We start from the raw sequence: 24,285 nt of genomic DNA, 5'->3' as shown, positions 1-24,285 counted from the left end.
CCTTTTCTAATCCCGAGGGGCTGAATTTTGGGATGAGCCAATGTTTGGACTTATGATCTAAGGATTTTGCAGGAGGTTAAGAAAAGCTATTTAACATACTTTAAGCAGCATTTAACATGGCATGAGAGGTTTTAAAATCTTCTCCTGCCTCCCCCCCCCCCCCCCAATCTCTTAAATCCTTTCCTGGGCTTTCATGTTCCTTTTTAAAACCTCCCTCTTAACAATCTCAACCCACAACCATGTGTGCACTTACATGTATAATTTGGGATAACAGTGCATGCATCTATTGGAGTAAAGGTAAATGTTTCCCCTGGCATTAAGTCTAGTTGTGTCCATCTCTGGGTGGTGGTGCTCTTCTCCATTTCTAAGCCAAAGAGCCAGTGTTGTCTGTAGACACCTCCAAGGTCATGTAGCCAGCATGACTGCATGGAGCACCATTACCTTCCTGATGAAGCGATATCTATTGATCAACTCACATTTGCATGTTTTCAAACTGTTAAGCTGGCAGAAGCTGGGGCTAACAGTGGGAGTTCACCCCACTCCTCAAATTCGAACTGCCAAGCTTTTGGTCAGCAAGTTCAGCAGCTCAGCGGTTTGACATGGGGGCCACTCTATTGGAGTAGATTGAAGGGTTATTTCAGAACAGACATGGAGCCTAATCTCAGAATATTTCTTTGGAACTCTTGGTATTATCACCGACTTTTCATTTCTATCTCTCAGGTCAGTTTAAATTAATCCAGTATTCAATCAAAGGCAAGAGGAATGTTTGCAACAAAGTAAACTGATATTAATATCTATCCAGCTAATATTGCTAAAGCACTTTAGCACTTTGACCAAAGAACAACAACAACACTGGCTCAATGGAAATATGAGAAAATCAAATTCTGAATATTGCTTGAATCTAGATGTGTTGTGATAAAAGGGAGAGAAAGAACATGGTGGAAAATGAGCTAACCCAGGATATTTTCAAGGAAGAGGTTTGAATGCAAACTTGTGTATATTCAGGTAAAATCAAAACAAAAGGAACTGGAACATCATAATTTTCAGAAACCTTTTTCCTTTCTGTATGAGCACTAAGGAACTAGACAAATGGCAATCCTATGACAGATCCATGAGGTTTTGTTTCCTTCAATAGCACTCTGTCAACACAGATCAAAACACCTGCTAGGTCTCAAACTCTTCACAGGGCCAAAGTGTCCTTAAGGTCCACATGCATATTTCTTCAGGATCAGATTTACACTCAGGGCAGCAGCCAAACTGTTTGGCCTTTAATGAGGTTTTTGGCAACTGCATCATATTACTATAGTGACAGTTTTGTAAACAGGTGGGTTTACAATAGTAATCATGGGTTCATCACATGGAAAACACTGCTTTTCAACCATCACCATCCCTATAATTGATAGACAACACCTGCTTTCAGAGTTGGAGAGTAAGAGCAATACGATTTCTTTATAGGAAAGCTTTTAACCAGAAAGCTTGGATTACTGATCAAAATTATATACTGGGGTATTTGATATTGATGTCAATGAAGTATTCTGATTGTATTTCTGAAGCACTAATTTTATTACAGTGATATATAAACAGAGTACAGAAAGTCCCCATGTTACGAACAAGCTAGGTTCTGTATTTATTACTGTTCAGGCTATTGGTTGTTTTATGATGTTGTTTTATAAATTTTATTGTGTTGTGTTCTTAATCTATGTCTGTTCGGGCTTGTCCCCATGTAAGTCGTCCCGAGTCCCTTCAGGGAGATGGAGGCGGGATACAAAAATAAAATAGTAGTAGTAGTAGTAGTTATTATTCTGTAGTTTGTTCTTAAGTTGAATTTGTATGTAAGTCAGAGCAGGTACATTTTTAAAGTGTAGGTAAAGGTTTTCCCCTGACAGTAAGTCTAGTCATATCTGAATCTGGGAGTTGGTGCTCATCTCCATTCCTAAGCCGAAGAGCCAGCGTTGTCCATAGACATCTCCAAGGTCATGTGGCCAGCATGACTGCATGGAGCGCTGTTACCTTCCCACCTGAGTGGTACCTATTGATCTACTCACATTTGCATGTTTTTGAACTGCTAGGTTGGCATAAGCTGGGGCTGACAGCAGAAGCTCACGCCGCTCCCCAGATTCAAACCTGCAACCTTTCGGTCAACAAGTTTAGCAGCTCAGTGGTTTAACCCACTGCGCCAGTAACTCCAGCCAAACATATATGTGTCCTTTGTAAGTCGGATGTTTGTAACTCAGAGACTGCCTGTACTCTTAAAATAGAGACCAGAAATTTCCATGAATGCTTTAATTTTGCTCAGAGTACCAATAATAAAGCTCTAAAAAGATTTAGGATTTAGCATCAACCAAAAAAATTGTCACTATGTCTCATGCATATAAACACATGAAGGATACGGTTATATTGAGCAGCAGTAAAAAGTGGCATTCTTTTCTAAGCATGAACAGCAGAGAAACCAGTAGTTAAAGGGTTAAGATAATAGAGTGTGAAGATGGACAGAGTAGGTCTATTTCCAGCCAGAAGTTTGATGTAACTTTCATGTGGGTTGTCCTAACTGATACGTGGCAAGTGAAATAACAAATTTGAGAATAGCCATGTTGTAGAGTTTGCTGTTTTGTCACGTACTAGACTGCTTGTGTGTTATTGTACAAAATGTAAATTGGGGGGGGGGGGGGGTCCTTGTGAACTGATAAAACAGAGACTAAGCTGTCGAAGGCTTTCATGGCCGGAATCACTGGGTTGTTGTAGAGGCATTCTCTCCTGACGTTTCTCCTGCATCTATGGCAAGCATTCTCAGAGGTAGTGAGGTGTCAGGAGAGAATGCCTTTAGAACATGGCCATATAGCGCGAAAAAACCTACAATAACCCAGAGGCTAAGCTGATTGATTGCCACATGCTTGTAAACAGAGGTTTGCTGAGTCGCAAAGCAAAGAACTGGGAGATAGATTTATGGATGCCTCCATTCCTTATCTTACCGAAACATCAACAAGATTTACTACTTTCACATATATTTTTTTACTTCTGAAAAGAACCAAGTAGTTTCAAAGATATCAACCCACTGCAATTGCTTGATATATTTCCTCTGTAGAACAAAAGCCAGTAATGCTTTGCTAAATTTAGGCCAGTCCATAGAGATACTAATATGCGTAGTAGCAAAATGTCAGTGCATCAAATTCACTTAGCACAAATGTTATAGATCGAAAAAAATTACAATCCTTTTTCTGAGATATGAACATAGAAGGGCTGGGTTTTATACATTGTGGGATGACATACAAGGCATATTGCTTGCTCTGTCACTTTCATCAATGTGCAAATATGTTCTGTTTTAACACACAAGTGATGCTGATGTTTTGAATAACCAAAAAATTGTGTCCCTGGCTTACAACAAACAGTATTTCCAGCTCACAGCAGCAGATGGGAAAATGTTGGGTGCCAGAACTCTATTCTGTCCAAGAAGCACATGTGCTTTTTGTGGGCAGCAGAACCAGCCAAGAGTATTCTGCCAAGTTGGCGAGGGCACAGGTCTGGGTGAGCAAACGTTTGCTTTGGTTCACTCCCAGGAAGGCTCTTCTCTATCTCTGTATTTTCACCTCAGTCTTTTATTCTCCTTTCTTATTGTTCTAAATGCTTTAGAATTTAACCTATAACCCAAAGCTGTCAAAATTTTGTTTTGAGACACATTAATGAGCAGGCCGCAATGTGTAGGTGTGTTACACAAACATAAAGAGAAACCTCTGTGTCTATATGAAATAATATTTTAAAAACATAAATAAAAGGTTTTCATGAGATATGTTGTGTCCCCATAGATTTTGTTATTAAATTATATGATCATATCTCTTACAAGGGGTTGACGTAACTTAGGTTTGCTAGTGTAACCAAACTACTGTGTCACGAAATGATGCATGTCTAAAAGTGTGTCACCAGCATGAAATGTTTGGAAAGCTCTGCTAACCTGTAACTTTAGGAAGTTTTAGCATGGGATCTGGATCCTGTTTGGAGAAGATGGGATCAATGTGGGCTGGGCTTTAGAAAAAGCAGGTTAATCACCAGCTGCAGTAAATCTTGCCAACTGAAAGGTTGAAAGTTTGAAGCCCAGGTCAGGGTGAGCTCCTGACCTTCAGTCCAGCTCCCTGCCCATCTAGCGGAACAAAAACAGCAATGTGAGTAGATGAATAGGAACTGCATTAAAAGCGGGAAGGTATTTAGGCCCAGCGATTCTATCAAAAAGGGCGAAGTTTACGAACAAAAAAGCTCTTTGGCAGGGAAGATGGAGTGACAGCAGCCCCCTGTGGCCGGATTCAAGCACAACCTCCAAGATGCTGAAAGATGGGAAAAGCACACATATCTATGTCTATATATCTCTATCTATGTTGTCTGCCTTGACGTTGTGTAATCGGCATTGAATGTTTGCTGTATATATGTTCTGTGATCCGCTCTGAGTCCCCTTTGGGGTGAGAAGGGTGGAATATAAATACTGTAAATAAATAAATAAATAAATAATGTATCTATGAAACCAGTTGGAGAGTCATACTCACTGAGGTTGATGTCTACAACCCACTCTCAGAACTAATATCTGGATCAAGACCAATGCTGGAGAACAGTCAGTACAGGTGTGACTGTTTCCTGCCAAACTATGTGTAGGTTTATTGGCTGGGTGGAGACTTGCTTGGTGCTGAACCACAAAATGATCATCACCAGCAAAGACATGAGCAGTAGTTTTCCTGCTGGCTTACCGCTTATTTGCTACAAACAAGACTTTCCCTGAAAGTGTTTCCCCTTCTTTGGCAAAGAGAGGAGTCTGAAGAAGGCAGCGGACTTGATACCAGTGAGTCAGCGGTTCTGTTGGAGCAGTTGATAGCCAAACCGTTACCCTTAAAAAAAGGAAAAATTAAATAAATATGATAAAATTAAAAACAGCCTCCCTCATTTCTTGTTTCATTAAGATAAGCTGTCATGCAACTGAAGACAAGTCCAGCATTTAAGGTGGAACCCAGTACTCACCCAACTCAAGTGTAAAAAAGAATCAGAGCAATGAGAAATTCATTGTGTGAATGACCTAATTCATTGGGAGGTCTAGATCCAAGAGGGGCAGGGTTTTCTTGTCATTTTGTGTTCTTCCTGGACCTCTTGACCAACCCCTATTCTAACAAGATAATGGAACTAACGAAGTGCAGTATAACTAAGGAGGAAAATATTTTTTCAGTGTAGATGCACTCTCCAATTTTAGGAGGGTACATCTAGGTCTTGTAATAGATCAAGGTTTTATTTGATGGGGGAGGGGGCAAGCAGCTTCCAAGGCTGTTATTTTAAAATAAATGTTGGGAATGAATGAAGAAGAATACTTACAGTGAACCAACAAACGCCACATCAAACCAAAATGCCAAGCCATGGATTAGACCAGACTGCATCATCTGGAAAACAAAGGGGATTTCCACTCTATAGAAGGAAAACAGTAAGAGTTAGCATTGGCTAATAGTACATATCTGCAATTAAAACAACAACATAATGTCATTGATTGCAGTATGCAACAAAATTTTAAAAATCTGTTCCTGGTTTGAAAGTATTATTTCCTGTTTAATTGTGCAGTACTTACTTTGAAAGTAGTTGTTAAGAAACGTTTTTGTGGCTGCCATAAACTATGTTGAATTGATCTAAACTCACTGAAAAACTATAATAAAATGTGTTGCAGTTTAATAAACATTTTTCATGTTTTTATGATAGAACCAATTAGGAAATGACATTTATAACCCAGAAACAAAATTGTGTTACATAGTGTTATTTAGAATAAGGGTCAGCAAATGCTAATTAGTTTGTAAATGAGCGGCATGCTCCACATAGATCATGTATTACAGGTAATGCTTACTTCTTTTGTGCGATCACTAGCAGACATTTGGGGTAGCAATTTCCCACAAAATTTAGAAACAGACTTCCTAAGTTTAGCGTGTTTTTTGTTTCCTTTGTTTTCTTTCTATAAACCGTTCTGGAATCTTGAGTAATATGAAGTCTACAATTATATTTTGGAAAAAACACATAATTCTAGATTTGTTTATCCAGAAAACAGGTTGTGTTCATTAATTTCTCCTGCCACTGAATGCCAGAATCTGTTCCTCACGTTATTGTTTCCATTGGATTGATTTTATTACACCATGCCCCTGGCGGTGCGATGGATTAAACCAACAGGTTTGAATCTGGGGAGAGCTCCCTCTGTCAGCTCTAGCTCCCCATGCAGGGACATGAGAGAAGCCTCCCACAAGTATGGTAAAACATCAAAACATCCAGGTGTTCCCTGGGCAATGTCCTTGCAGACAGCCAATTCTCTCACACCAGAAGCAACTTGCAATTTCTCAAGTCGCTTCTGATACGGAAAAAAAATACACCAATACCCGTTTTATTATAACTCTTGAAAAAAAGCTCCACATAGGTCGAATGATGTTGGATTTCTAGAGCTTTTGTCATGTAAAGCCACTCACCTGGATTCTATTTAAGTTGGTTTGGTAGAACTACCTTTGCGGATGACACTTCTTAAAGTTAATACTTTAAAGCTAAAGCATATTTTACCCTAAATACTATATTTATTGCACTACTGCAGAAATTCACATTTTTAAAATGGCATTGAGACTAAACAGAAAAATCTGGACGCTCTCACAGTGTGCCACTGCTAACTTGCTGATCAATTGAAAAGGACAGTTAGAAGGCGTGGGCTTAAAAATGAAAGTGTGATACAAAGATGGAAATGCAGATTCTCTCCAGACACTTAACCTGTGCAAATCTTCTTCGGCTGCTTCCGTAAAATTGACAGTATATTTCACTGTGCGAGCCATTAAAATTCTAATGTCAAATGTGTCCTGGAAATAAAAAAAAGGATGTGTGTGTTATCAAATAATGTTTCAGGCTTGTAAAAAGAGACATTTCTCCTCTAACAGAGGGTGTTCTCGTGACACTCTTCACATTCCATTTTTCTTTTACATTCTTTGTATCCCTGTAATAAGCAATGTATGGGAACAAGCACAATGTAGAATTAGAACTGTGAAGTACACAAATCTATTTGAAAAATCTCAATGTGTGGGCATTCATAAAGGAACAGACAACTTCTAACCGTAATTCTAACTAGGTCTTTTGATGCTGCGTAACAGCACTATCTCTACAATTAGAGCCATGTAACTGCAATCATCTTTGCTTTGACAGAACTCTGAACTGCCTTTAAAATTATGCTTGATTTTCCTCTGGAAAAAAATTGCCTTGTTGTGAACAAAGGAATTACGTACAAATTTCATACATTAGCTAATCTTGTCTTACTTTTTTTATATAAAAAAACCTCTCTGTGAACTGTGTTTGCTGTTACTGTTCTATAGAACGAATTCCTGCAATACTCAGAAATGAGCTGTACTGTTGACAAGCTGTCAATATTTTGCCTCTGCTGACATCGGGACTGGGCGCTTGCACAACTAGCATGAATGAGAGAGTGTCCCACTCCTTCCTTCTGTTGTGCGGGTGCCACATTCTGATACCGGTATTAGTGTCCACACAACCAGGCTATCCCCCCTTCCTTGTTCCTGTTGTGCGAGTGCTCCATTCTGATATTAGTATTAGTGTCAACGCAACCAGGATATCTCCTCTCCCTCTTCCTGTTGTTTGGGTGCCCTATTCTGGTATCAGCAGAAGTGTCCACACAACCAAGCAATGGTTGCATGATGTCAGAATGAGGTGCCATGCAAGCAGATAGAAGAATGTTAAGATTGCTTCCTACTTTGTGTTGACATTCCAATGTCAGCAGAGGAACCCATGATGGCCAGGAGAAGTAGTGATGTTAACATAGAAGAGCTGTGATAAGGAGCCCCCAGTGGGTTAAACCCACTGGGTTAAACCCTTGTGCTGGCAGGACTGAAGACTGACAGGTTGGAGGTTCGAATCTGGGGAGAGTGCGGATGAGCTCCCTCTGTCAGCTCCGGCTCCCCATGCGGGGGACATGAGAGAAGCCTCCCACAAGGATGGTAAAACATCAAAATATTCGGGCGTGCCCTGGAAAACATCCTTGCAGACGGCTAATTCTCTCACACCAGTTTGTGTTTCTCAAGTCACTCCGGACACGCAAAAAAGTGCCCCCTCAGCAAAGTAAGTGCAGTCCCCTGACCATGTGAACAACAGGTCTGGACGCGGCACATATGTTCCTGCTGTGGGGTGAATTTAAGGTAAAGGTAAAGGTTTCCCCTGATATTAAGTCTAGTCGTATCTGACTCTGGGGGGTGGTGCTCATCTCCATTTCTAAGCCAAAGAGCCAGCGTTGCACGTAGACACCTCCAAGGTCATGTGGCCAGCATGACTATATGGAGCACCATTACCTTCCCACCTATTGATCTACTCACATTGGCATGTTTTGAACTGCTAGGTTGGCAGAAGCTGGTCCTAACAGCATGAGCTCACCCTTCTCCCCAGATTTGAACCGCCGACCTTTCGATCAGCAAGTTCAGCAGCTCAGCTGTTTAATCCGCTGCACCACCAGGGCGCATGGGGTGAATTGAATTACCTGGTATAAATACGTATCAACTGGAATATCAATTTTTGAAACTGAAAAAAGCAAGAAGGAAAAGATGACGAAACCATTCACTAGCCCACTCTGGCTATGTAATCTGCTTAGACTGCTTTTGTTTACAAAAACATATGAACTGGGTAGGAATAGTACTCCACTTAATATATGCTATGGATTTGAAACAGAAACCAAGAAGCCGAGTCAGAAACTTGCATAAGTGATAATATGTGAATCCTTGGGTGGACTCTGTAAGAATATGGGGGGAAAATCAGCTAAGAGGTTATTGGAACTTTGGAGTATGATATGAAAGAGAAAAGAAGCATGGCAAATTAAAATGTACTTACTACAATAGGTTGCCTGAAGTATTCATCGACAGCTGCATTGCGGAGATTGGACAGATTGACTCCATAAAAACACTGCTGATACCTGGAAAGAATAAAAGAATTGTGGAAAGGAAAAGGAAAACGGGGAAAACCCTTACAGAAGCTTTAATCCAATTCTGAGTTGCAACTACAGACCAGTTGAATTAATGATATTTACGTTAGTGTTGACTTATGATATTCCCATGAATTGTATAATTCTATGCTAATTGGAACTAACCATATAATGAGGGCAAAGAAATCTCTTTATAACATAAAAAATATGATTTCCAGAAGCTGCTCCATTGCCATTCAGCATATTTTTTCATATTTGCAGGCTGCTGGGGGAATAACAGTCAGCTAAACCAATGAGCTCTGTAAATAATAATAACTACAGCATAGTCTCGCTTATCCGACATAAATGGACCGCCAGAACGTTGGATAAGCTAAAATCTGGGATAATACGGAGGGATTAAGGAAAAGCCGATTAAACCCGAGCAAAGGCAGGGCTTGCCTTCCACCTTCAGTGCCCACTCTCTTTTCTTTTCTTTCTGTCTTTCTTTCTTTTCCTCCCTCTTCCATAAAGCAAACATTTCCACTGTTAATGAGAGAAAGAGAGTGGGGGAGAGGGGCCGGGGGGGGGGGGGGGGCTGTGAGGGAGGCAAAGATGGGCACCAAGATCAAGAGTGCCAGAGAGCAAGGCTGGCAGAGCAACCAGGGCAGCAGGCATCCTCGCCCTTTACCCACGCTGCTTCCCCGAAGCCTCACCTGGGCTGAATGCGAGGCCCTGGGGAGGACAGAGAAGGCAAGGAGGGAAGTGGAGTCCGGAGCAGGAGCCAGAGAAGGAACACAGGAAGGAAGGAAGGGAGGGAGGGAGGGGAGCCTCGTTGCAATTCTTTGAGGAAGAGGAAGAGCCTTGTTTTAATTCTTCCAAGCCAGAAGCAGCCAAGGCACGTCAGACAATATGGAATGTTGGATAAGACTGGATAATCTAGACTCTACTGTAATGCCATTCAATTCTTCTGAAAGCAGCAGTATGTCTTCCTTTTTACTTTAAAAAAATCCCATAATACAGTGTTCCCTAACTTATCGCGGGTGTTCCATTCCAGGACAACCCGCAATAAGTGAAAATCTGCAAAATAGGGATGCCATATTAATTTTAATATTTATACATTATTTTAGCATAATGTATAAATATTAAAATTAATATAGTGTTCCTACTTTGCAGATTTTTTAACCTGCGCTTCCTTAACTGTGCCTCCTGCGACTCTGGCCTCTGCACTTCTGGGGTCTGCAAAGGCTGGAGAGGCAGGCCTTCCCTGCCGCGCCCGCGCCTCTGGCCGCCGCTCTGCTACCACTCTGCCGGGTTTGCAGAGGTCAGGGAGTGCAGAGGAAATCCCAGCCCGCACGCAAGCCTCCCAGGTCCATTGTATGTGAATATATTATATTAATTTATATTAATATTTATTTAAAAAATGCAAAACAGCAAGTTTGTGGAAAGCACACTGTGAAATAGTGAGGGAACACTGTATATAGGAATGTTCTAGAAATACATCATGCCACAGGAAAACATACTACTAAACAAAAGAAACCATAGGTCCTCCCACAACTATAAATACCAAATACCTGCATCTAAAGGCACCAAGTCAACTCTACCTTATGGGATTCTACTAAATTTAATCAGGGATAAAAGAGAGATGAAATTTAAAACGAATGTGGATTTAGCAGTCTTGGGTAACAGAAAGTTTGAACTGTGACATAGTGCAGGCTCCTTCTTTGAAGGCTTTTAAACAGAAGATGGATGGCCATCTGTCAGGGGGGCTTTGAACGCAATTTTCCTGCTTCTTGGCAGGAAGTTGGACGGGATGGCCCACGAGGTCTCTTCCAATTCTATGATTCTATGTATTTCAAGCTAAAGTTCCAAGACATTAGTCCTAAATTTTGAAAAAAAAATCAATTTAAAGAAATGGCTGTAAGCTTAGACACTGGAGCCACAATAAAAAGATATTGGAAATATCACAAACACCTCAAGAGATCTATTTATTGGTTAAAGATCTTTGTTGTTGTGCTTTGAATAAAGACAGTCACTTAAAACTTGATGAACATTTGAGGAATTTGATTCAGCTTCTCATACTGTCCCATTCCACAAGCTCTCAAAGAAAAGAGTATTTTTTAGGGACAGAATACAAAAATCAGATAACTAAGCTTTATAATAATAGGGAAAGGAACTCAATTTTGTTACAATTGTCTTGCTCACTAAGCACAGCATGTCATTGTAAAATACAAGTGGATTTTGTGGGACGCCTGCTGAGAGATGTAGCTTTGCTGAGCACTGGGGTTTTATTGCTTTTTTAATTTAAAGTTTCCCATAAGGATGGCTTGAAAGAACAAGCATAAAGCAAGATCAGAGGGAGAGAAAGATGATAACATGACGATCTGGAGGCTGTGCCTTGCTGCCTGTGACGGTGAGAACAGAAAACAATGCACCCTCCTAAACTCAGGAGTACATTATATTTCAAAGAGAAAAGCTGAGGTGTAATTGCTTGTCTTTGTTTGCTGTTTATAAAAATGTATGTGGGCATACTTCATAAGAGCAAGGAAATGTATGATCATGAGTAAATGTGTCTTTCTTTCGGCTGGTATCCAAAAGAATTTGCAACCCACCGGTGGAGGCATTTGTGTATCCAAAATTCAGAGTTCAGGGCCAGCTCTGAATTTTACACGTAAGGCTTCTAGATAAGCGAGTTCCTCACTTGTTTTGACAAGAGAATTTTATGTTGCATGGTGATATACTGTTCATTTAAATAGGAGCCCTCGGCAATGGGTTAAACCCTTGTGCCGGCAGGACTGAAGACCGACAGATCGGAGGTTTGAATCTGGGGAGAGCATGGATGAGCTCCCTCTGTCAGCTCCAGCTCCCCATGCGGGGACATGAGAGAAGCCTCCCACAAGGATGGTAAAACATCAAAACATCCAGGCGTCCCATAGGCAACATCCTTGGAGACAGCCAATTCTCTCACACCAGAAGGGACTTGCGGTTTCTCAAATCGCTCCTGACATGAATTTTTTTATTTAAATTAAGGCTTGGGGAAATATTTACATATTTGGGCAGAATAATAGACTGACTGGATTTCCTGCGATTGCAAAAAGAACAGCTGGAGAGAGGCAGAGATCTATAAACCTTTACGTTCTCATTAAGGCACCATTTGGTTTTAGAGAAACAAAGAACCCATAAAGAAGGGGTGAGGGGTTTATGTGCATGCAAGAGAAGCGTGGGATATATGAGCATGCATGCCCAGAAATCTGTTGTAAAACATACATTTAAGAGTAAGAACTGCTGATGTGCTGAGCACTAGAACTCCACAACTAAATAGAAAATAATTAGTATTTATTTCTTTATTTACCATATTTATACCCCACCCGTCTCACCCCGTAGGGGACTTGGGTGGCTCACATATAAGCTATTCAGTGCCATAAGAACATACATCAATAAAACAAGCATATATATTAAAACACTCTAATTGTTTTCCTTGCTCTTCTTCTCTCCTTTTTTCAGGCTGCATTCTCATTTATATTCACTTTTCTACCTGAATTTAGATAGATGCAGACATTTTAAGATCAGCACTATAATTTACATCTCCACACTGTAATCCCTTAAATAAAAAACAATACTCTTTTTCTCTTCCATAATATGTTCCCTAAGCTTTTTTATAAGGAGAGGAAAAGATTTATTACATACTGCAAAGTTTTATCATAGGTAAAGGTAAAGGCTTTCCCCTGACCAGTCGTGTCCGACTGTGGTTTGGTTCTCATTTCCATTTCTAAGCTGAAGAGCCAGCGTTGTCCAGACACCTCCAAGGTCATGTGGCTGGCATGACTGCATGGAGCACTGTTAACTTCCTGCCAGAGTGGTACCTATAGATCTACTCACATTTGCATGTTTTCAAACTGTTAGGTTGGCTGAAGCTGGGGCTAACAGTGGAAGCTCATGCCGCTCTCTGAATTCGAACCTGCAACCTTTCAGTCAGGTTCAGCCCCTCAGCACTTTAACGTACTGCGCCACTGGGGGGTTATCCATAGATCAAAGCAAAATCCAGAACTGGCACTCAACTTATATATAAGGTTGACTTACATACAATATACAGGATATAATATACTCATGCATACATACACACTAGCATTTCAGTTTGCAAAAGAGTGCAAACATAGAATAGTACATAAATAATCACTTCTACACATGATAGGTCAAAGAGATGGGAAAGTGTAGAGCTGAACATTAGAACCAAGGAAACGATGTAAAACCTCCCTTGTCCATATGCTATTGCAACTACTGTGATTTTTGTGCAGTTTTCTCTTGCTTCTTTTTAATGAGCCTGTCAGCAAATCCCAGGGTGACTAAGAATATCCATTTGACACTTCACTGCAGACATCTGTCTGTATAAGAATAAGAAGAACACTGCATAATTTGAAGGGAATTCAGAAATATGTGTAATCTTGTATAGACTCCGACCCTGAAATAAATTATCCTGCAAACATTTTAGCACCTTTGGTTCTATTTGTACTATGTGCATATTATGACTGGTTCTAAGTTACAGTTCTTTCCATAACAAGGAAACAGAACTGGTGAAAAAAATCTTATAACAAATTGTTTTTATACAATTGTTGCTTTATTATTTATTATTATAGTGTCATAACTGTACAGTCATGTTTGCCATTGTTGTTAATTGCCATCAAGTCAACTTCAACTTAGTAAAGGTTTTCCCCTGACATTAAGTCCAGCCGTGTCTGACTCTGGGGGTTGGTGATCAACTCCATTTCTAAGCCGAAGAGCCGGCGTTGTCCATGGACACCTCCAAGGTCATGTGGCCGGCATGACTGCATGACTGCATGAAGCGTCACTGCCTTCCCACTGCATTGGTCCTATTGATCTTCTCACATTTGCATGTTTTCAAACTGCTAGGTTGGCAGAAGCTGGGGCTAATAGTGGGAGCTCACCCTGCTCCCCAGATTTGAACTTCAACTTATGGTGATATTATTCTCCAAGTCACCCTACCCTACCTAGGTCTTGCAGGCTCAGGGCTATGGCTTCTTGAGTTGATCCATCTGCGGCCTTCCTTTTTTACTATTGTTTTCTAACTCACCAAGCACCATTAACTTTTCTAGTGAGTAATGGCTTCTCATGACATGTCCAAAGTAGTACAATAGTCTCAGTTTACTCACCTTGGCGTCTACAAAGAGCTTAGGCTTGATTTGCTCTCAGATCCACTTATCAGTATATTTAGGAGTTAATAGTATCTGTAGAATGCTTCACCAGCATCCAATTTCAAAGGAGCTGATTTGGTTGCTACCACGTTTCTTCAGAGGCCAGGTTTCACAACCATACACAACAACTGGAAATGCAATGGGATAGACAACATTCCTACACTTGAGGATCTTGTTGTGTTCTTTCTGGGGTGCCCTCCCATGTCCAAGTCTACTGATTTCTTGACTGCAGCCTCAAGGCTTTGTGAGTGGTTCACGATTGCCTTTTTTCTTCACAATTATAACTACGTTATAGCTATTGTGTCACTGCTTATTGTCTCTGAGAAATCCTCCATCAATGTCACTCTCCATTACTACTGTTTCTCAGTAGCCTGTTTGGGACATTGAGTCTGTCTTCTAAGCAAAAAACCTGTCTGACATAGGAGACCTTCAGGTTTGCCTCTTGCCTCACAGAGTCATGCAAACCTACAACACGGAAAGGTAGTGCCATGTTGGGGCAGCCATGGTACTGAAACACAAAAAGGTAACAGTAGTAAAGATAAAGGTTTCCCCTTGACATTAAGTCTAGTTGTGTCTGACTCTGGGGGTTGGTGCTCATCTCCATTTCCAAGCTGAAGAGCCGGTGTTGTCTCTAGACGCCTCCAAGGTCATGTGGCCAGCATGACTGCATGGAATGCAATTACCTTCCCACTGGAATGGTACCTATTGAACCACTCACATTTGCTTTTCCCCCCAACTGCTAGGTTGGCAGAAGCTGGGCCTAATAGCAGGAGTTCATCCCGCTCCCCAAATTCCAACCACCAACCTTTTGATCAACAAGTTCAGCCACTCAGCGATTTAATCTGCTGTGCCAACAGGGGCTCTGGTTAGTAGAACCTAACAAATGAGGACCGGTGATTATTTAGGGTTGTACTATAATGCAATCTATATAAATAAAATGGTAATGTTTGTTTGTGGGATTAATGTAACTCCAAAACCACTGGACGAATTGACACCAAATATGGACACAATACACCTATCAGGCCAACGAGTGACCATCACTCATAAAAACAATGAAAAACACAGTGGAAGAGACTTTAAAAGCCAAAAAATAAAACATACTTTACAATGCATGTGTAAAACCACATATATTCACAAATATATACACTCACAAAACACATAGACACAGACTGGGACACAGCAATGCATGGCAGGGGACGGCTAGTAAATATTAAAACGATATCTTCTTTTGTCTTTTTAATAGCCATGCTTTTAACTGTTTTAAATTCAGTTACATTACATGTTAAACTTTTGTATGGTGTGAACTTTTAGCTGTGAAAGTTTTAACTTTTGCAAACCTCTGGGGAGATAGAGTGGAATATAAATAAATAAATTATTATTATTATTATTATTATTATTATTATTATTATTATTAAGTGAGTCTTGGATAGCGGTAAAAGGGGAAGGATGGAAGGATACATTCCCAACAGCACACTGTCCTTCTATTGACACACTATCCCTCATACACACACATACATGCATTCTTAGGTGCAGACTCTCGATTGGATTCAGCACAGCCTATCCTTGTCCCCACATTATTCAACGGATTAACTGAGCATGAAAGGAGGAGATGTAGTATACCACACTACTTACCCTCAGCTAAAACCTACCGGAGTCACCAGTGATCACATGAGAGAGAAGCATTCATTTATGTTCTAGCAGAAAACTGAAGCAGGTAAAGACTGGTATCAAATTGAAATTGTAAGTCTGTGTGTCCCTGAACTCTTTTATACACTCTTCTATTCATTGTATACCCTCCACTCAAATTACTTGTACACAATACCACATTCACATGCCACCCACACTCCCCATTTATATACTACTCTCTCACATACACAAAAGTCTCATATAATCTCAAGAGGTAAGGTTCAGTTTAAAACTGTTGCCCACTCTCTTCCATTCTCTACACATTCATATTATAGCACAAAACTCTTTATGGGGTTAGGTCTTGTGTGCTGGCAGTTTTTAAAAATTGCTTAGCAACTATATTGGTCTTGTATTAAGATGAAAGCTCCCGGGAACACTTTCTGCCTCTTCTGATGTCCTTGCAAAGACCCCAAACCTCCAGGTTATCAAAAATTTGGATAAAAACACTGAAGTCATTAAAAAATTAATTTGTTTTCTCTTGGCCCCCTCTTCTGGAAAAAAAAAACCCTTCAAAAATCAACTTAAATATGGCCAGTTTCCAAAACCAGAAGTGGAGCATTATCATTTCCTGTTGCATTGATGTGGCCTGCAAGAGAAAATACCCTTGGCCACTGCTATAATTGCCCGCTCTTGCTATGCCCATATGCAGCAAATCCCTTCGTTGCCAATATGATCTAATGGATCACAGACGTAATATACAAAATAATCAAAAAGAAAATCGAGACACTGTCTACTTCAGTTTATCTTTGTTATTATGAAGAGTAGAAATAATATGGATTCAGGTAAGAAAAAAAAAGTTCATAATGGGGGAGAAAGTTTGCAAGCCCACTAACAAATAAAACCAGTTATAAGCCGCAATGGGTGAAATCTGTAAAGAAGGAAGAATGTGGTGGTTTTGAAGCGGATGAATGCACAGTCATTCTTAAAGTTCATACATAACCAAGGCTCTTTTCTATTGGAGTCTATCCCTTTTAATGTCAGTGAACATAGCAGGGGGCATCCAAGGCCACCACAAGGCATAGAGGCCCACAAGTTCATCCCAGTTACAAACATTTGCTTTAGAAATGACTCATAGTTGTGAGATAACAATAAGTGAGAGAAACCTACCCCTCAGTTTGTACCTATTCCATCTTCCCTGGGCAAGGAGTTCCAGAGTTAAGGGGCAGCTACCAAGAAGGCCCACTCTTTCATTCCCACCATCGAGATTGAGTTGGAGGTGGGGCTGAGAGAAGGGCCTTCTCCTGAAGATCTTAGGGCCCGGACAGGTTCATAAAGGAGATGAGGTCAGTCAAAGTGGAAAAAGGGAGAAATCACCAAAGAAGAATTCAAACAAATAGCCAACACCTGTAGGGAAAAGGTCCGCAAAGCTAAAGCAAAAAACGAGCTCAGACTTGCCAGGGACATCAAAAACAATAAAAAGGGCTTCTATTCTTATGTCAGTAGAAAAAGGAAAAACAAGGAGGCGATAGGACCTCTTCGAGGAGAAGATGGGGCAATGCTGACAGGGGACAGGGAAAAGGCAGAACTACTTAATGCCTTCTTTGCCTCGGTCTTCTCACAAAAAGAGAGTCTTCAACCTCAGCAAGATGGAGTGGATGAGGGATTGGAGGACATCCAACCCCAAATTGGGAAAGAAGTCGTCCAGGAATACCTGGCCGCTCTTAATGAGTTCAAGTCCCCAGGGCCAGATCAACTACATCCCAGAGTATTGAAGGAACTAGCGGAAGTCATTTCGGAACCATTGGCAACCATATTTGAGAGTTCTTGGAGAACGGGAGAAGTTCCAGCAGATTGGAGGAGGGCCAATGTGGTCCCAATCTTCAAGAAGGGAAAAAAGGACGACCCAAACAACTACCGTCCGGTCAGCCTCACGTCGATACCGGGCAAGATTCTGGAAAAGATTGTTAAGGAAGCGGTCTGCAAACACTTAGAAACAAATGCAGTCATCGCTAATAGTCAACATGGATTTATCAAAAACAAGTCATGCCAGACTAATCTGATCTCTTTCTTCGATAGAGCTACAAGCTGGGTAGATGCGGGGAATGCCGTGGATGTAGCGTACCTGGATTTCAGTAAGGCCTTCGACAAGGTCCCCCATGACCTTCTGGCAAGGAAACTAGTCCAATGTGGGCTAGGCAAAACTACGGTGAAGTGGATCTGTAATTGGTTAAGTGGACGAACACAGAGAGTGCTCACTAATGCTTCCTCTTCATCTTGGAAAGAAGTGACGAGCGGAGTGCCGCAGGGTTCCGTCCTGGGCCCGGTCCTGTTCAACATCTTCATTAATGACTTAGATGAAGGGCTAGAAGGCATGATCATCAAGTTTGCAGATGACACCAAATTGGGAGGGATAGCCAATAGTCCAGAGGACAGGAGCAGAATTCAAAACGATCTTGACAGATTAGAGAGATGGGCCAAAACTAACAAAATGAAGTTCAACAGTGACAAATGCAAGATACTCCACTTTGGCAGAAAAAATGAAATGCAAAGATACAGAATGGGGGACGCCTGGCTCGAGAGCAGTACGTGTGAAAAAGATCTTGGAGTCCTCGTGGACAACAAGTTAAACATGAGCCAACAATGTGATGTGGCGGCAAAAAAAGCCAATGGGATTTTGGCCTGCATCAATAGGAGCATAGTGTCTAGATCTAAGGAAGTAATGCTACCCCTCTATTCTGCTTTGGTTAGACCACATCTGGAATATTGTGTCCAATTCTGGGCACCACAATTCAAGAGAGATATTGACAAGCTGGAATGTGTCCAGAGGAGGGCGACTAAAATGATCAAGGGTCTGGAGAACAAGCCCTATGAGGAGCGGCTTAGGGAACTGGGCATGTTTAGCCTGAAGAAGAGAAGGCTGAGAGGAGATATGATAGCCATGTATAAATATGTGAGAGGAAGCCACAGGGAGGAGGGAGCAAGCTTGTTTTCTGCTTCCTTGGAGACTAGGACGCGGAACAATGGCTTCAAACTACAAGAGAGGAGATTCCATCTGAACATTAGGAAGAACTTCCTGACTGTGAGAGCCGTTCAGCAGTGGAACTCTCTGCCCCGGAGTGTGGTGGAGGCTCCTTCTTTGGAAGCTTTTAAGCAGAGGCTGGATGGCCATTTGTCAGGGGTGATTTGAATGCAATATTCCTGCTTCTTGGCAGGGGGTTGGACTGGATGGCCCATGAGGTCTCTTCCAACTCTTTGATTCTATGATTCTATGATTCTATGAAATAGCCTAGAACTAGGGCATCTAGCACTTTAAAAGTCATAACCAGCACTTCCAATTGTGCCTGGAAACAACTGACAGCAAGTGGAGCTGATGCAACAGGGGAGTTGTCCGCTGGCTGTAGCCAGCCCCAGTTAGCAACCTGACTGCAGCTCTTTGGACCAGCTGAAGTTTCCAAGCACTCTTCGAAGGCAGCCCCCGCACAGAGTTACAGTGATCCAGATGGGGGGGTAATGAAGGCATGTACCATCATGGACAGATCTGGCTTCTCAAAGAACAGACACAACTGGCAAACAAGTTTTAATTGTACAAGTGCCCTTCTGGCTACCGCAGATACCTGGGCCTGCAGGTTCAACGCTGAGTCCAGGAGGACCCCTAAACTGTGGGCCTGTGTCTTCCAAAGGGAGTGTAACTCCATCCAGAACAAACTGGATGTCTATTCCCTGATCTGCCTTCCGACTGACCAGGAGCACTTCTATCTTGTCTGGATTAAGTTTCAGTTTGTTTGCCCTCATCTAGTCAATTACTGGAAAGGAGTAGTAGATTTGGGTGTCACCTGCATATAGATGCCACCACACTCCAAAACTCTGGATGAGCTTTTCCAGTGGTTTCATGTATATGTTAAATAGCATGAGGAACAAAACAGAAACCTGAGGAACACCACAGGAAAGTGGGTAGGGATTTCCTAGCACCACCTTCTGGGTACGCCCCTTCAGGAAGGAACAGAGCTACTGTAAAACAGTGCCTCCCAGTCCCATCACAGCAAGACAGCCCAAAAGGATACCATGGCTGATAGTATCAAAATCCATTAACAAGTCCAGGAGAACCAACAGGGACACACTCCCCCTGTCTAGCTCTCTGCATAGGTCATCTACCAAGAACCAAAGCTATTTCCGTCCCATAGCCAGGCCTGAAACCAGATTGAAATGGATCTAGTTATATGCATTGTCTATGTACAGTATGCCCCCCATATCTTAAGGACCAGTATCCATGGTTTCATTTATCCACATCTGACAAAATGAGTCCTCTATAGGCATTTTTTAGGCCTACCAGTGTGACCATATGGTAGTCTTAGACCAGAAGACCCCCCATTTCAATAAGGTTCACTACTATTCATGATCTGTAAGTCATCATGCAAAGTCTAAGAATATAGCCCCTATTAAGTAAGAAGCTGACAAATAAAAAGAAATGGCTAATATGATGATACCTCATAGCACAACATTTTATGAATAAGACCATTAGTGAACAATGAAGGGATAGGACTCTACCTCTTTCGGAATGTAGACTGCTTGTCTGACTATATCACAATTGCTATTTAAATTAATCATCTCAACACTTAAATTATCCCATAAGAATGTAAAGGGATACAGTATATGATTTTTCACAGTGAAGAAAGTCATTATATGAATATGATCAAGAGCCAACCTAGATTCATCCCTTAATATAAGTCAGGTTTCAGCCATAGAACTTCAGCCCCATAATCCACATTCAACATCTGGGCTTACTATCACAGGATCTTAGTAAAATCAGAAAGCAGTTTATTGTACAATATATGTTTATTGTACAATATATGTAAGCAAAGCAATAAAAAGTAGAAAAACAGTAAAAATACAAAATAGTTTATGAGCTACAAAGGAGAACCAGATCAATGAGTCTATAGAAATCCATGAAGCAGGGAACATTATTATTATTATTATTATTATTATTATCTTTATTTATACCCCGCAAAATCTTCCGAAGGACTCGATGCGGCTTACAAAGGCCAAGGCCGCCAACAACAACAACATACAAATATCACAGTAAAACTCATAAGCAAAAAATAAAACATGAAACCATGAAACAAAATGGCAGGAAAATCCCATGAGGAAAACTTACACTTGGCAAAAAACTTGGTGCATGAAACGTAGAGCACTTGAAACCAAGGCCGTGATACATAGTAACGTTTCCTTGACTGAGACAATTCACTCTCATGAATCATTATAAGCTTTTTCCAGAGCCCAAAACTGACAAGAAAGCATTCTTCTTGACTTTCCCACTAGATAATGGTTTGTTCTCTTTTTTCTGCTATAGACAAAGGGATCACCTCAATTTCTGAAAGCCCTGTCTCTGTTTATTAAAACTTCGCTTTCTGACCAAGGTTTCACTATCTTTGTCCTCATTAGCCTCTATACCTAGCAAATCAATCCCAGCATCATTTTCAGACTAGTTGCTCTGAGAAAAGCAGTGAAAGGTTGCTCCCAGGACTGGAGTCCTGGGAATCTTCCTGAAACAGCTCAGGCATCTCTTCTGAACTTAACTCAGGCCCATCACCAGGAACACCATACCCATCATGCACATCAACATGAACATCATTTCCATCATGCACATCAATACAATCACAGGCTGACATACAACACAAACTAAATGACAACTATGAGATATGGCCATAAATATAATATCATTACAGAAGAACGTATTATCCTACCATCTTACTGATACCTAAATAGCAATTCCACCTTTATCAATTCTGCTCTTCTCCCTTTATGGATGCAAGACGATCCTGAATAAATCACAACCCAATTCTGAACTGTCATATACACAAGCTACACAAGCAAACGACTCCTTGAGCACAACCAGCTCTCCGATATGAATAGACTTCTGCCATGGACAAAGCACTGTCAACCACTGCATATAATAATCTCATCACAGGTAGCCACTTCTTACTGAGACAGTAGAAAGCCTCACACAATACAGGTTTAAATCAGCAAGTCATCAAAATCTAGGGCCTATTGATAAGCATCACACAAATAAATAAACATCCCAAGTGGCACAGCAGCAAAACCAATGAAACAGAAATGTAGTTAGAAAACAATGAAGACTTTTCACTTTTTCTGACAGATGATTTCAAAAAGCATTATCATTTGAAAACCTCTGTTAGGTTGCCAAGCACAGACATTTTTTTCTTTCTTTTTTGTGAAAAAAGTTAAATAATCATTACCAAAAATTGGCTCTGGAGTAGTGTTCCATGTAGAGCTGTTCATCGGAAAAAGGAGCCAAATGAATGTCACTAAATGTTGGAAACATCATTCCTAGTGAACAAAAGATAATATACAGTAGCAAAGTTCAAGTCTTCTGCGTAGCCCTACTAAAACATTTGTTGAAAATATCCTATAAACATCATCCACTCTCCATCTCAAACAGTTTATCTTCCATCATTCCAGAGGGGTAATAATTTATGATTTAATTCCTGGCCACATTTCAGGAAGTCCACCAGCAACAACAGAACTCTTAAGATGGTAATTCAAAAATGCTGCTGTGAGCTTTTTTGTTGTTGTTTTAACACATTTAAGATAATTATGTATTTAATTTTCTTAAATCAAAAGCAAGATTCTATTCTAGTTCATCCATCACAGCAGGAGGAATGGGATAAAATTTCTTAGCAACCATAACAATGCATAGCTGTAAATACATAATCACTAAGAGAACACCAACTTTAAAGCCATCCATCAATGATCATTTCCAAAGCTGATAGTGTTAATGTTAATATGTATTTAACTAAGGATATCGAAAGGATACAAAGCACTTCACAAAACTTACGGCCTTCTCATAAACAATGTGGAACACACAAGAGAGAACACAATAAAAACTTAATACTAACCACAGTGTCAAACATGGAATATAGTAATCAGGATTTCCAGCAAAAAAGAACTTAACCCAACAACTATGAAAATAAGACCATAAGTGAATTTGTTATAACCAGCATACCAAGCAATGCAGAGATGAACTAGTCTATGAAAGAGATACAGGAAATTGAGATACCTGCATAATCAACATTAGCCAGAGAACAATTTCTTCACAGTACGGTTTGAGATGGTGAGAAGCATTGTCATAATAAAACAATGCTATTGCAAGCTAGATAACCGCATAAAAATGAATTCTGACATCTATTTATTCCTATACTGAATTCAATATTCACTCAGTGTACGTTGCTTCACAATATCAATCTTAGAGTTCACAGGAGAACTCGAAAGGCTTTATAAACCCAAATACATCTGTATCAATTTCGAAAGGAAAAACATCTCCATTGTACAGATCAAGAAAGAAAAGGGTCTAGTATGTTAGCATAATCTGCTCTCTAAGTAGAATTTGATTTTTCAAGCAGTACATGGGAACATTTAAAGGGTGTTGTTGAAGGCTTTCATGGCCAGAATCACTGGGTTGCTCTGAGTTTTCCGGGCTGTATGGCCATGTTCCAGAAGCATTCTCTCCTGACGTTTCGCCTGCATCTATGGCAGGCATTCTCAGAGGTTGTAAGGTATGTAATTCACAACCTCTGAGGATGCCTGCCATAGATGCAGGTGAAACATCAGGAGAGAATGCTTCTGGAACATGGCCATACAGTCCGGAAAACTCACAGCAACTCATTTAAAGAGTGTTTTTTTTATAAAAAAGAAAGGAATTTTGAAAAAAACACGTCATTCTAGACCAGAGCTTTCCAAACTTTGTGTGGCATGTTAACTTATCAGCTGCAGTGTATAAGTGTGCTGTGTGAATGTAATGAGAAATGATAAAAACTTCAGATATGTACGCTATTATCATACAAATCATATATTTTAAAAATATAAATGAAAGCCTTTCGTGAGATCTGTTGTGTGCCAATTTATTTATGTGTCCATATCTCTTATAAGGCGTTGGTTTAACTTCCCGTTTGCTAGAAAACCTGAATTACTGTGTTGTGAAATGATGCATGTCTAAAAACTGGAAAGCTCTGTTCCAGACTCAAAGAGCTACAAATTGGCAAACCTGATCAGTATTTGGGCTAAAAGGAATAGCTTTTAGTTTGCAAGTTGCAGAGGAAGACTTAACATAAGAGCAAACATCTTCACTATGCCACATTAGAGCCACTTCCTTCTTAGTTTAGAAATTAAGTAGTAACTCCACATAACCTACAGGATACACTGAAGAAAAATAGAGAAAACACCCCTCTGTTCAATAATTAGTAAGTAGAATCTAATTTTTTAATCCTGTCACACCCTTACAAAAACAAAAATCTACTGGAGTTACCGAGTGTTTTTCTGAGCTATTTCTCAGTAATGGAAGCCAGAACTATCATTTAGCAATCTTGTGATTTCTGTCTTCCGTGGAGTCCAAGACATGTTCTATCAGGCTCAAAAGTCAAAATAGTAAAGCTGGTATGATGTAGCATTATAAGGCATTGATATACCCAGAAGGCTTTGTGAACCACCACACTTTCTGATTCA

General features: G+C 40.5%; 1 protein-coding gene across 2 annotated transcripts in view; it reads right to left on the bottom strand.

The window, feature by feature from the left end:
• LOC132767385 (histone-arginine methyltransferase CARM1-like) overlaps nt 1–24,285 on the bottom strand; it is a 74,460-nt gene that overhangs the window by 4,469 nt on the left and 45,706 nt on the right. For both annotated transcript variants that reach the window (XM_060762269.2, XM_060762270.2), the window contains exons 7-11: nt 22,023–22,113; nt 8,866–8,947; nt 6,754–6,839; nt 5,341–5,430; nt 4,728–4,865 (exon numbers count right to left, since the gene is read on the bottom strand). In XM_060762269.2, coding sequence (XP_060618252.2) covers nt 4,728–4,865; nt 5,341–5,430; nt 6,754–6,839; nt 8,866–8,947; nt 22,023–22,113 — 487 coding nt within the window. The remainder of the gene's footprint in view (nt 1–4,727; nt 4,866–5,340; nt 5,431–6,753; nt 6,840–8,865; nt 8,948–22,022; nt 22,114–24,285) is intronic.

This window comes from Anolis sagrei, chromosome 2 (assembly GCF_037176765.1).
Source record: "Anolis sagrei isolate rAnoSag1 chromosome 2, rAnoSag1.mat, whole genome shotgun sequence".
Taxonomy (NCBI): domain Eukaryota; kingdom Metazoa; phylum Chordata; class Lepidosauria; order Squamata; family Dactyloidae; genus Anolis; species Anolis sagrei.
Note: the sequence above shows the minus strand (reverse complement) of the source record. Positions and strands in the feature narration are given on the sequence as shown.